Source organism: Columba livia, chromosome 3 (assembly GCF_036013475.1).
Source record: "Columba livia isolate bColLiv1 breed racing homer chromosome 3, bColLiv1.pat.W.v2, whole genome shotgun sequence".
Taxonomy (NCBI): domain Eukaryota; kingdom Metazoa; phylum Chordata; class Aves; order Columbiformes; family Columbidae; genus Columba; species Columba livia.
In genome coordinates, this window is record NC_088604.1 from 94,726,260 (window position 1) to 94,739,798 (window position 13,539).

General features: G+C 36.1%; 1 protein-coding gene across 5 annotated transcripts in view; it reads right to left on the reverse strand.

Annotated features, from left to right (window-relative positions):
- MTA3 (metastasis associated 1 family member 3) overlaps nucleotides 1–13,539 on the reverse strand; it is a 133,461-nt gene that overhangs the window by 22,621 nt on the left and 97,301 nt on the right. For all 5 annotated transcript variants that reach the window (XM_065058321.1, XM_065058324.1, XM_065058325.1 and 2 more), the window contains one exon: nucleotides 7,002–7,033. In XM_065058321.1, the coding sequence (XP_064914393.1) occupies nucleotides 7,002–7,033 (32 nt within the window). The remainder of the gene's footprint in view (nucleotides 1–7,001; nucleotides 7,034–13,539) is intronic.

The following is a 13,539-nucleotide window of genomic DNA, read 5'->3' on the forward strand; positions in this document are numbered from 1 at the left end:
CTAAGCAGTTCCACAAAAGAAACCTGTTGATTTTAGGAAAGAATTCACATTTTCTGAGCAAAAACTAGGCATCTCAACCAACGAGACATGAAACTTGTTTCTTCATCTAAGTATGACATTAATCTAATTTTTTAAAATCCATAGTTCTCAATTCATAGATCCTTACTCTGATGTCTTAATTTTTAAATAAAAGTCACTGAATAAGACAAGTGGTTTAGTCCTGCTGTTAACCCAAATGGAAGCAAGATAACAAAGGTTTCTATCACCTTGCTGGTACCATTGTTCTTAGGTTTACTCACTAGTCATTATATATTAGAGCTAACTGCAATATGCCTGCATTTATTTTAATACAGATAGCATTAAACATAAACCAATGCATTAATTTTCCACTAAGCCTTTACCTGGAATGAGATCAAGTACTAAGATCTAATGAGAGAAGCTGCCTTCTGATATATGAAAAGGAGTGAAAATAATGTTTTCTACATCGTCTATAAGTAATGTGTCAGAAGAAAGAACATCCCACAACAAATACATTAATCTTGGAAATTCGGATCTTGTTTCTCACGTAACTGATTATCCGCAGGACTAACTAATAACCCTATTTAATTAAAACACACATGTTGGAAGATACTATGCAAAGATGAAAGCTTGCTTACTTTCTCTGACATGGATTCAACATCATGTTTTCTTAGGAAGACGTACTATTTTATTGGTGAAATAATACCAGTAATCCACATTACTGACAGCATTTTTGCAGTATTCCTAAAATGTGCACAATGCAGCACGTTCACAGGAGTACCCTCTAATCAGGGGACCAATTCCACAGTCACCAAGTAAGGAGGGGGCTGGTAACATCCACAAAGATTAGTTGAACAGAATGCAAAATTATCTCTTAAATCATGTCATAAAAACCTAGCAGCCAAAACCAAAACAAAACAAGGGCCTAATTTCTTCTGCATAATTCTTGCACTCGTATTCAAATGTATTACACTCACATTAGGCCACAACTTTCAACACACACCAATCCACGTCATTTGCTCCCTCCAGTAAGACAAATTCAATGCATTTGACAAAAAATTCCAGCGTTCATTACTTTAGTGCAAATAACTGAACAATCTCCTGTACGATTCCTTAGGTCTGATGTAACAAAACCAAACATGAGCAACAAGACATCAAATTTGAGTGAATCACATATAGCTTTCTCAGAGCTAAATTATTTTCCTATGCCTTAGACACAAACAAGGTTTATGGTGAATTCAGTTGTTACACACAGGGCTGTAAATCCATCTTGGTGGTCCCCCTAAATATTTGCCTCTTTTTTTCCATTATTTCATTTTCTGTCTAGAATGAAGTTTGGTTTTCACATATTTTCTTTGTATTGGCTTTGGTGGGGAGGAGTAACTAAAGAATATGCTACCAGAAGTAATTCAGTCGTTATTTAGAATTAATTAAGAGTAAAATACACAGTTTGGATGAAATTAGAAATTCATAAAGGTATTTTACTGATGATCTCAGTGTACAAAGTGGATAGTGCTCAAAAAATAAGAATTCATGTGAGAAAAACACTGCCTTACATCAGGTTTTGCACTATTTATTTTCACCTGACAATTGTCAGTACCATACATTACAGAGGAACATTCAAGGACTTGAAGAGCAATTTTTTGCTATGCTTCTCCAGTCAGAATTGGGTTTAAATTATCAAATACAATGGTTTATATATTTTCCCAGGCTGCTTTCTAATACACCACTGTATGTTTCCTTTATTCATTGCACCATGCATAAGCAAAAAATGTTCAGGAAACGTATAAGGTACAAAAAGTGTATTTCCTATGGCATAAACTCTGAAGAACAGTTAAGACTAATGGAAAAAGTATGTGTTTTTTTCATAATACTTTCTTCCCCTGGCAGAGACAGATTTTGTTACTAGTTATGAACTTCTGCTTTGTCTACTTTTATTAGACTCTACCTCTTATTCAAGGCAAGAGATAACATTAGAGAAAACAGTGCAACGGTTACAATATAATTTCATTTCTGTTGCATCATATCGCTTAGAATTTTCTCTTTTATTTCCCTTCTCCTCCTGCCCTTTCAAGCTATTTGAAAATATTAATTACATTTCACTTAAGGACAAGAGAAAATAAGATCATTGTTCTCCAGTCTGTGCTAGGGACTGCATTATCTTTAATTTCTAGTTAATCAAAACAACTGAAGTTCTTGAGTAGAAAATCAGCTCATTAGTTCCTCTCAAAATATATATTTGCCACTGTGTATGAATATGAGCATTCAATGACACTGTAATACTAATATCAACACCAAGAGCAACATGAACATTCAGACATAATACTTCTTACATTTTTTGTTTAATCATTATTATTATTTTAAATTTTCCCCCTCTAGCACATAGCTATGCTAGAAAGGTTATGAAAGCCCCAGGAATACTACCTGTACTACCACAGAAGCCCTTCATGCAGAAAGCTCCAGTAATTCCATCGCAACACTGCCGTGTGCCATTAGCAGCTGGCATTTTGACTGTGTGCATCACTAATACGCTGTGCTGTGATTCTGCAATGAAACCACTGGTATTAAGAGTCCACACACCAGCAGGAGATCACAGAACAGCACCTGAGCAGCAGGAGCTCTACCCAGGGTTTGCTAACTCTGTGTTGACAAATCCTTCTCTGCGCTGAGTGACTCCCTCCCCAAGTTTCTCCTCATCTCAACCTGGGTATTCACTGAGATCTCTCGTATCTCTAGGACAAAATTGTTCCACGCCCAAAAGACATCATGAGAAAACCTATATTGGAGTGAACCTGAAAGAAACACCTCGCCAGGAGAAGGGAGCTCTGATCTGGGCAATGTTACATCCAACAAAGAACACAAATATTTAATTCAGCACAGAGTTAGCTCTGGGAAGAGTTTCACCTGTCAAGCAGGAGGTCTCTATGCCACAGCTTGAACACACCCTCAGAGATCTCTGAGACCAAAGGCAATCTTTGCAAGGTCTTCAACAAGGAGCAGTTTATGGGAAGACCATTTGTCATAACGCCTTCATAGCTTCACCTGTCCCCTGGTAAAACACTCATCTTGGGACACCATCTTCAGGTACTGCTCTCACAGGCTGGTACACAGCTCAGTTTTTGAAAGCTGTTTGCAAGTGCTGCTCATCAAAACTTACCTGGCAGGGGCATGGATTTCCCATCTGCACACACACTCCTTTCCCAGTGGACAACTGAGACACCTCCAATATTCAATCAATGCAATAGTCCCTTTCATGGAGAAACTACATAAGAATGTGTTTCTCCCTCTCAAATCTTCTGGAAGCAGCAGCACAGGGTTACTAATTCAATCAGTTGCTTAACCGTAAGTAAATCCAGGTCTTTCAATATAAGGTGCACTAGACTTAAGGCTGTGCTGTATTTGGGCAACAGAGGAATTAGCTGTGTAGAATCACTAGGCATGTGATATGTCCCATAGCAGCAGCTACCAACCCAACAAAGTTTTGGTACTAGTCCAAAGACACCTACAAAGATACCCCACAAACACCTTAAAGTGCATCATTATTATGGAGGGTAAATCTCCTATCCTCCCCAACTCCCCGAAGAACTTCCAGCACAAGGACATTAAGATGCATGTTGTAAATTCAAGAGAGCAATCTTGTTCAAATTCAGAAGTGGGACTCTGATCTCAAATCACAGTTGAGGTTCCTGTCTATAAGTTTCTCAACTTTTACTGGCATATAAGTGGCCAAACATTTATTCACTGAGAGCCACTGAAGATTCTGAAAAGCCATCCAGCTTTGAAATAAATACATAACACCAAAAGGCATTGCAAGTGTAGAAGTTCATGATGACTGTTTATACTGCGGCTGAAAGAATGTTTAACTGGATTATCATAAATTCCTAAGTGGACTTGAATTTACGATCTCTTATGTTTTGCCCATCCTTTCAAAAACAAAAAAAATCCCTGCTGCCCTAAATTAGCATTTTTAAAATTTTTGTTGCATCTTAAAATAAATCAAGCCAAGCAAAGCAAGCTACTACATGGGGTGGAGGGAGGAGAAATCACTAGAAGAAATCAGACATACGCAGAGGGTTGGTAATAATCCATATTCATTGTTTAAATATATTTTGCCTTGACCAAATTGTACAGGAAATGGTGTAAAACAAGTGTAGAACTAGTTAAGTTAAATTGGGTATTGATTATGTTCTGTCATACCTGAAGTGTTTTTATTTGTAAAGGCATTAGCATTATATCTCTAATAAGCGTCAAAGCTTGGGACTGGTTTAGTTTACTTATTCATAGAGATTTGAAATGAATGCAAAAATTACAAAACAGAGTCTCCTCACAGCATGCAGTCACCAATGTGGATATTTGCATGCAGGCACACATTCATTTTGGGTACAGAATTTCACTTAAGAAACCTGAAGGCTATTGGAAAAAAAAAAAAAATTCAAACAATAGATCATAGGCAAGAAATAAACCAAATAGACAACACAAGTATTACTTTCGAATCTCCAGATTTGCTATTAAACCTGTCACAAAACACATAGAATAGATCGAATACTGAAATCCAAGCCACTGACTTTTCTGTGCAACATAAAAAAACCCACACAACCCACACACACACACACACACACACACAAACCCAAAACAAACAAACAAAAAAAAACCCCAAACCAACAAAATCCCAATAGTTGACTTTCCAAAGCATCTTGGCTAAAATACTACAATGTTCATAGGTTCTGTGTTTCATAGAAGTCACACACAAGCTATACAATGTCTGAATAAACCATGTTTTTAAAAGTAGCATTTTGAAGCAAATATTTATTTCTCTAAATGGGTAAATTGGTAATGAATGACTAATCTAGGCATCTATCCACAGAACAAGAGGAAATGTATTTTGTGGTTAACACAGAGGATCCCGTCCCTTGCCCTCCCCTCACAGAGACCCTTAAAACATTTTCTAGTTTTTTGGTTTTATGAATAGATATCTGAAACAAAAAATTGGGAAGCACCATTGTATTTAAATACCAAAGAAGAATTCTTGTAATGTTCTCAAACTGCAGCACTTTTTTCCTTAGGAAAGTACACTATATTCCTCATTGGTTTTGATTTTAACATAAATCTGAATCTTTGGAGACAGGATTACATTTAATGCCTTATGTTATTTCACCACCTACAAATGCAACTTCAAGTATTTTGCCTTGGTAAGACAAAAGCTTTTTCACACTACAGGATCTGAGGCAGTATATAGATTTAGTGCTATATCTCTCACATCCTGATTGACTGAAGACGCTTTAACTTTTTATCTGTTATAATATTAACCATAATCAGCCAGATAAAGGGGACTTTATTTCAGAGTAATTATTTATTGCAGTAGTCATTGAAAAACTGATCTCAGCAGTATTGCTTTACTATGTCTGTATTGAATAGATAATCTCACACTGTTCCTAATGCACTGAATAGTATATTTTCTGGTTTGATTGACATATTCTGCCTACTCATTAGAGGGTAAGAAATTTTCCATGGCACATTCAGTTATGTTTAATTGCAGTGAATATTGCTATAACCTTTTCACACTGTCTGAAGAGAAAACTTGTTTTTAATTGTACTTTATTTAAGTGCAATGGACAATTACTGCACATTCCTTTGACTGCAGAACATCAGTCTGAGCAGCCTGAGTTGTCAGCAGAGAGGTCTGCAGAGGTTCACAACACAGGAACGTCGAGAACTCAAATGATTTAAAACCTTTGCTTAAAGTTTGGCCATGTTTTGGTGTGAGGAGAAATTTATAGAGGTAAAATCCCCATTTCTTTGGGTCAGTTTGTAGAGCTGTTCTGATATATTAATGGAAAAGAGAGACTGAAAAAATGTCTTATCTTCAGAATAAAATTAATAGGAAAAAACATACAGGGAAATGAAGGGTAATTTTTCACCAACTTCAACATTAATCTTGAGCTCATTTCCTGACACCCATGCAGAACTGGAAAGAAATACTGAAAAAATTTTCAATTCTTTTCAAAATTTTATAGCAGAGGAATACAGTCAAATAACTCTAAGCATCTTATTTTGAAATAGGTCTATGTAAACCAAATTCATGACAAAGAAAAATTTTATCACATCCAGTAGAAAACATCACTTTTGCCAGACATATCTCTACTATTTTGAAATGTTGTGATCTGTAGTCCATCTTTATTTTTCATTTGCACTGGACTATTAATGACAATCGATGTCAAAGGCAATGAACTAAATTTACCCTTTGTCCCCTGTGGAATCAATTATCTGTGTGGGAATTTACACAAACGCTCTACATACAGAAGAGATAATAAACCTGAAGGGACAGCCTGAAACCTGTAGGAATGAAAAATAACAAGCTCACATCATTTTTTGGCGGGTTCTATTCTAAAATTTCAAAACTTGCCTCAAGAATTGCTCATCTTCCAAAAGTGAATAGCCTTTCCTCCAAATATCTACAGGATAGTCATGAATCATTCCCAGTCAGAGAAACATTTTATCTACGTGAATTTTTTTCAGTCCTTGTCTAACTTTTATTAAGAGTTCGAAACAGAAAGAGACTAATAAAATTTCTCATGCTATAAAAACCCAAGATGGACATTAAGTCCATGACATTTTTATACATAAAACTTTTTAATCTCATTTTCGGAGATATATCTGTCCATTTAAACATTTCTCTGTTTCTGGAACCTGAACTTTCAAGGTAAAGTAACAAACCAACCACACAGGAACGCGATGCAAGAAATTACTCAGCTATTCTGAACTTTAAACGTGGTTTGGCACACATGATACACATACAATGCTTGAGATTTTTTCAGCACTGATTCGAAATAATCAAAAATCACTTAAACATATAACACACAGAATTGTAACTTGATTTTTCACCTATTCAAACTGACAGCGCTTGTACTTCTTAAGCTTCATTTTCAAAGCAAAAAAATCATATCTATAGATAGATCAAGACCTGTGATCTCTTCTGTACTTACCATTATTGTTCTTGTTGTATGGCTGGATGATTCTGGAAAACAAAAGAACCACAGTGTATTAGAGTATTGCATTTATCCATAAAAGCCCTATTTTCTGATGCTCAGCCTGAAGGTTAAGATGCTGCTGTTCAGGTACCACAACAAATGTATCAGAAATGCAGAGATGGGAAAGATTTCTCAGGAAATGAGCATGAGAAACATCACTAGTCCTGAAAATATATGGCACACTATAGTATGCTGTTAACTGCACTCGCTCCCTTTGCTTAATTATCCTCTTCTGCAAGAAAATACAAAAATGGAACTAATTCATAATTCATGTTTCAAGAAGTCATTTTGCTTTTAACATATGGCATCATTTAACATGGAGGATTAGCTCTGCAGAAAAAAATACAAATAGTATCTGCATAATTCCATTACTATTCCCATTTGAAAAAGCTTTATAAAATTAGACAATCCCTCTTCTGAGAAATTTTGAGATTGATTCTCAGTTTGAAATTGACAGAGTATATTGAGAAGCATAACAACCTGAAATCTTAATTATTCTCTCCTATATGATAAATCAGGTATCAGTCAACTTCACTCACAGTTGTATTTAAAGTTGTTAAATAAATGCATAAATATGCATAAATAAAAAGCTAAAGAAAGAACAGTTTAATAAGTAGACATAGCCAAAAGATTCTAGGATCTAGCAGAGGCTGCTAATTAAAGAATCATTGTTACTCAGTTTAAACTCTTACATACTCTGATACCCAAATATTCAGGTTTTAGAATTGAGGAGACACTGATTTCTTCCAGAAAATAATTACACCCTGAATTGGCAGGATTCTGACCAATGTTTATGCATGAACACACAACAGCCAATTCTGTGGAAAACTTTGCTTTTAATTAAGGCAACTAAGGAAGAAAGGTGTGTTTTCAATTATAAAGGCAGTCACACAGCATTCAAAAGTGTGTGTTTTACAAAAGGTCCACACACCCATGCAACCTGCAGTGGCAGCTTGAGGTCAACAGAGCTTAGTTAAACCACAAACGTCAAAACTTTGAACTTTCAGTTTTAGAATGACTTAGATTTAAATAATCGGGCTCGAATTTCAGTGAAACGGGCACCAGTGGACACTTGGTTTATAAATGAGTTCTTGCAGGCAAACGATTTTGTGCATGGCAATAACCTGCACTTCTTCAGTAGAAAGGAAACTCCAGGATACAGAATGATTCTCCCCTTATGGCTGATGAAGCAACAGTGATGCAGATTACTCCACTTTAGGCAGAATTGGTCAGACAACATCACTAACAACAGGTCTTGGTGATGTGATGCAGGTAAATCAAAGTAAATGCAACTTCAGTACTGCCAAGATGTGCAGAAATTTATTATTGTGAAGAAATTGATAGACCAATGGCAGCCTAGGATGCTTGTATGCTCTTTCTACAACATGTTTTTTTGAATTCAAAAAGAAATGAGCAGGTCATAAAAAGAAATTTTGTCACATTAAAAGTTGCTTTATCAACCATACTGACCAATCAAGTGTTTCTCCCTGTTTACGGGCACTAGAAGACTATAAGATTTCCCACTGTAAAACGATTTAAGGTTAAATCAGAAAAAGTCCACTGCTAAAGCATGGTTCCAACTACAGAATTATTTCGAGTTTACATATTATCCCCAAGCAACATATTAATTTCTTTTTTACCTTCAGGGTTCTTCAAGTTAGGACAGAAACCACATCCTTAATAACACTCCAGTCCTTTTCCAGCTGTTCATGTGTTGTGTTTATACATACTATTATTTAATCAGCCTGCTGATTGGAAATTTAGTTATCTGATATTCATATTTCTCTTTTATATTAATGGAGCCACCAGCAATACCAGTGGGTGAAAGGTGCTGTTTTCTAAATATGCTTCCAGATATAAATATGCTTCAAGATAATGTCATTTAGACACGTGGAAAATAAAGTCAGACAGTCAATAGCAGAGGTGTTTAATGCTAGTAACATTCTCAGCTTATCATGGTGCATAAGAGTATAAAGAACCTTTTCACTCAGGATGGAGCATCTTATTAAATAAGCTGGGAAAGGAAGACTATCATTATTTCTTTTCCACTTGGGTTATGAATATATATATATACACACAGTTTGTAGCACTAGGACTAGTGACATTAGATGTTACTTCAAAAGTATCATTAAAAAAAATCATATACATAGATATATATAAAATATATCTCTATCTTATAATCATACTGAGTTTGACTTGATTTGAGGAAGACCCTTGATCTTCCAAAACAGAAATGTGAAACACTGGAGAAACAACATACAGATAAAAAGAGCAAAAAGCACAAAATAGTACAAAATGAGCATGAAGCATTTTTCCCAGCTGCAACATCTTTCCAGTTATACTGCCTAAGCAGATTCTGAAGGTGCTTCCCCTATTGCATTACATACTAAAATTAAGAACTATTGCTCTGCAATCACAGCTTCCAAAAAATAATAAACCTACTTGACAGTAATCACACACAGAAGCACTTCAAGTATCAACTCCAGATCCCAAATCCAGACCACGTAATTCATGAGGTAATACGCTGCTAATCCTGTTACCCAACAGACAGGATTCTCTTTCTGTAACTTTAATTCTTTAAAATATTACCAGGGGAAAGTAGTGATTTCAGGAATTAGGCTCTGGTATTGTGTTTTAAATGCTAACTTAATTATAGTGTTGTTCTTATTGTTTGCTGTTTTAAGAGCTGATTTATTCCGCTAATTAGAAAAGCCAGTGCTGCTGCAACTTCATGTCTATGCACTACCTGTATCTGAAAAAAAAGATACACTGATTCAGCAGCAAAAATAGGGCCATTCAGCATGAAGTGCTCTTTCCTCCATATGAAATCCCACACATCTCTCTCGCTCTAACCCCTGCTGTTATCAGACTTATCAGAAGCATGTGTTTACACTGGTGAATACAAAGATAAAATGCTATAATATTTTCATAAGCATTTGTTTCCTTAGTACAACAAAGCGGTAGTGATGTCTGGCCCACTCAAAGTGGCGCGTCAAAGTATGATTGCAATTCTAGATTTGTGGTTTTTTCCTGAAAAAAATGTATGCAAAGCAGCCTTTTAAGTCCAAAGATACATTTTTGAAAGAAAGGAAAAAAAGTAAAAAGCCCCTATTCAGTTTCTAGGGTACTTCCACCCTTGGAAATAACTCGCATTTCAGAAGATGCAACAGGTCTGAGAACTACAATTGAATGGATTTTTTTTTTCCACTTTTGCAAAAGAAAAGCAACCATTTTCTATATTTTAAAAGCCCACAACACAGCGATATGCTATGTTCATGTTTAGGAACAGTTGCTATTCAGAGGAAATTCAAGGAAATGTGTTTGCAGAAATGGTTTTGCTCCTCCTAGGTTCTCATGTAACCAAATCCATCACACAAAAGTCACACTGCTTACCTTTATCCACTGAAAAAATACTCTGTAGTTTCAGAAGACTTCAGACAGCATGGAAAGCCATTCTTTTATTTTTAATCAAAGAACTTCAAATACTTGGCAGATAACTGTAATGTGAATTCAATGCAGGCAAATTATGACCACACATTGATCATTAAAAGATAATAAATAATTTTCTCTACTTTAAGAAATACTGGGCAAAAACATTTCTCTTCTATTTTTTGGACAAAAAGAACACAGATTTCAATGTTTTCTTCCTTGCTGACTATTTTTCATGTTAAGCCACAATGTCACTTGCATTACTGTGGGTAGAAGAATGAAAAACAAACTGTGGAGGGTGGAAATCATCGACTCACTGTAACTAACTGAAGGAAGAACATTGGTTTATGACTCAAAAATTTAAACAGAAAAAAAAATGGTTTGAGACATGCAAACATGAGACGCAGTAACATTTCTATAAATGATTGACAATGTCAGCGGTACGCCCTGGGGTAATTAGGGACTGTGTAATTTTCCAGGTACATAATCTGGTTGCTCTGGAAATTGTCATTGGTTCATCATCTCCAGTACCATCATTTGTAGTTTTGCAAAAACAAGTGGATATACTGGCCACAGAAATGCAAGCTTTAGAGCATTCTAGTTTGCTACTAAAGACAAAAGAAATTGGCTACTCATGTGCAAGTTGAAAAATCAAAGGTAAAAGAGTTGTTAGGTTCATTCCTTGAGGGTCAACAATAGTGCTAACAACTTTATATAGAAAGAGACAACAAAGATCTTACTATAAAGCTTTTCGTATCACGACATGAATAAATACTCTGAGTAATACATATTGGGATAAAACTAAGAGTCATAAACACCCTTTTCATAGTCCTTTGCTTCTCCAGTAGATAACAGTAACACAACATCAGTTTTCCCAGAAAGATCTGCTTTCCGTGCTCACATTTCCATCAACATCAGTGCACACATTTCAGTAAAAGATCTGTATCAAAATATTTCAAAACATTTGCTGGCTATACCAAGGATGTGAATGCCCAAAGTAAATGTCAGAGGAAAAACTGTGGAACAATACATAACTTTTATTTCTCACGTTTGGAAAGAGTGAGTATAAACAATTCAATATTAATCATACTTCATGTTTCAGCATAGAACAAACAGTAAAAGTGGATTCCCATAGCTTGTTTAACATGCCTCATCTCTTCTCTTTCGATTGGAAATCACTGGTATGTAAAACAAGTTTTATAACAATCTAGGTAGGTTTACAGTTTATTAATATGTAAGAGAAAATTTAAGGTTTAGCTTTTAAAGTAATGGAGTGCCAGATGTTTTCTGGTATGTGTTCATGCTGCTAGCCTGCTACCACAGTAGAACATTTCCATCTCTACTGAAAAATAGTGTTGTGACAACAATGATCAGACATCTTTGAGGAAAAAAAACAACTCCCTCTGCTGAGATATTCCATTCTAAAGTGAAAACTTCTTCACTCACATGTACTTTCATATAGGGTTACAGGAAGCACATATTACAATTGTTTTCTCTGTTTCAAAAAAATTTGGGGCAGGAAAGGCTCCTGTCTTCCCTGCTTATCAGTTAGGCTACATTTACTTTCATGTGTTTGTCCAAGGGGAGTTTCAAATTCCCCATAGGAAAACAGGAGCGAAATACAAGGCTTTCTTCCTTGTTTATCTCCTCAATAGCCAATGCTATTAGTCATAACTAGAGAGAGGGGTTGACCAAAATAGCATCTATGAGAGAAGGTACATTTTTTGAGGTCTTTCTCCCTTTGCCAGTTGCTTATGTCAACTTTCTCATCTTGATGTGCCAGAGATGTGCAGATTCCTAGGACAACGGTCTCCTCCTTAGATACAGCCACTTATAGAAATCTGACCGTTGAAAGAATCCTCTTGAAGGCATCAGAACACCTCGGCCTGAAATACAGCAGTAAAGGTCTGGGCAGGGGAAGAGAAGAAGAGGGTCAGGGCTGTTGACTGAAGTTTCCAGATGTGAACAACCTGTTGCCTCATTTCTGGCCACAAGTCTTGGAAATGGTATCAACGGGCACAGACTGATTTCTGTAGCTCATTAGTGACATTGATATCTTGGGCATCCTGTGGATATTCTGGTTATGATGCATGTGAAAGTAAGGAAATGCCTGCCAGTTGACAGGAGATTATTTTCATGTAAAATACCTCTACCTGATCTTTCCAACTATTACACGGAAAATTATCATTACTCACCCTGCCAAAACAATAGCCTGATGTGAAACTTGACTACTTAGATGTACTGCTGCTCACAGTTAAGCGGCTTGTAGATGAATATAATTGCTCAGAATAATTTCAGACACTGTAATTAAAAGATCAGGTTAAAAAAAAATCTATGAAGCACTTTACAGTCACACCTAAATCTTCCCATCGTCAACTCCAGTCTTAACCTGGATACACGTAACATTCTGCAATGCCATGATTTTCTGAAGACAAGAGTTTTCTGCTTTGAAAGAGACTGTCTTCACTGCTGAGAACCAGTTAAATATCTTGTGTTGACCTTATTTTCAGCAACGATGGAAATTCTGTATCTCAGAATAGCTAAAGCACCAGCATGCATATTACACAAAAACTCCCTAAAGCACTGCAACTTTTTTCCAGACTGAAAAAAACCCCAAACTTTCTGACATTTTTCATTCCTCCTACAGAATGCAAGATTTACTGTTGTTTGAAAATAAAAAAGTAAACCACTTTTCTAAGACCACTCAGAAAATGTCTTCCTCCTGCAACAAATGACACAAACAACTACAAGATCTTCCCTCTGTCCAGTTGCAATAAACAATGCATAAGCAGTGCCATTTTATTTATGCCTCTGCCTTACCCACTGGTTCACGCATACAACTACATCTCTCAGCCACCAGTGACTGACAAATGGCTCAGTTAATAGCAAGATATCAGGGCACAAACCCCACCATTTATGAAGAGATAAATGAGCTCCCTCATCATTCACCATAAAGAGCAACAGAACTCAGAAATGACAGACTGTTCATCTGTGCAAAAATGAAAGGGGAACTTGTGCTGCATTGGCCAAAATCAAGACTCAAACCAACATAACAACTCCCTAA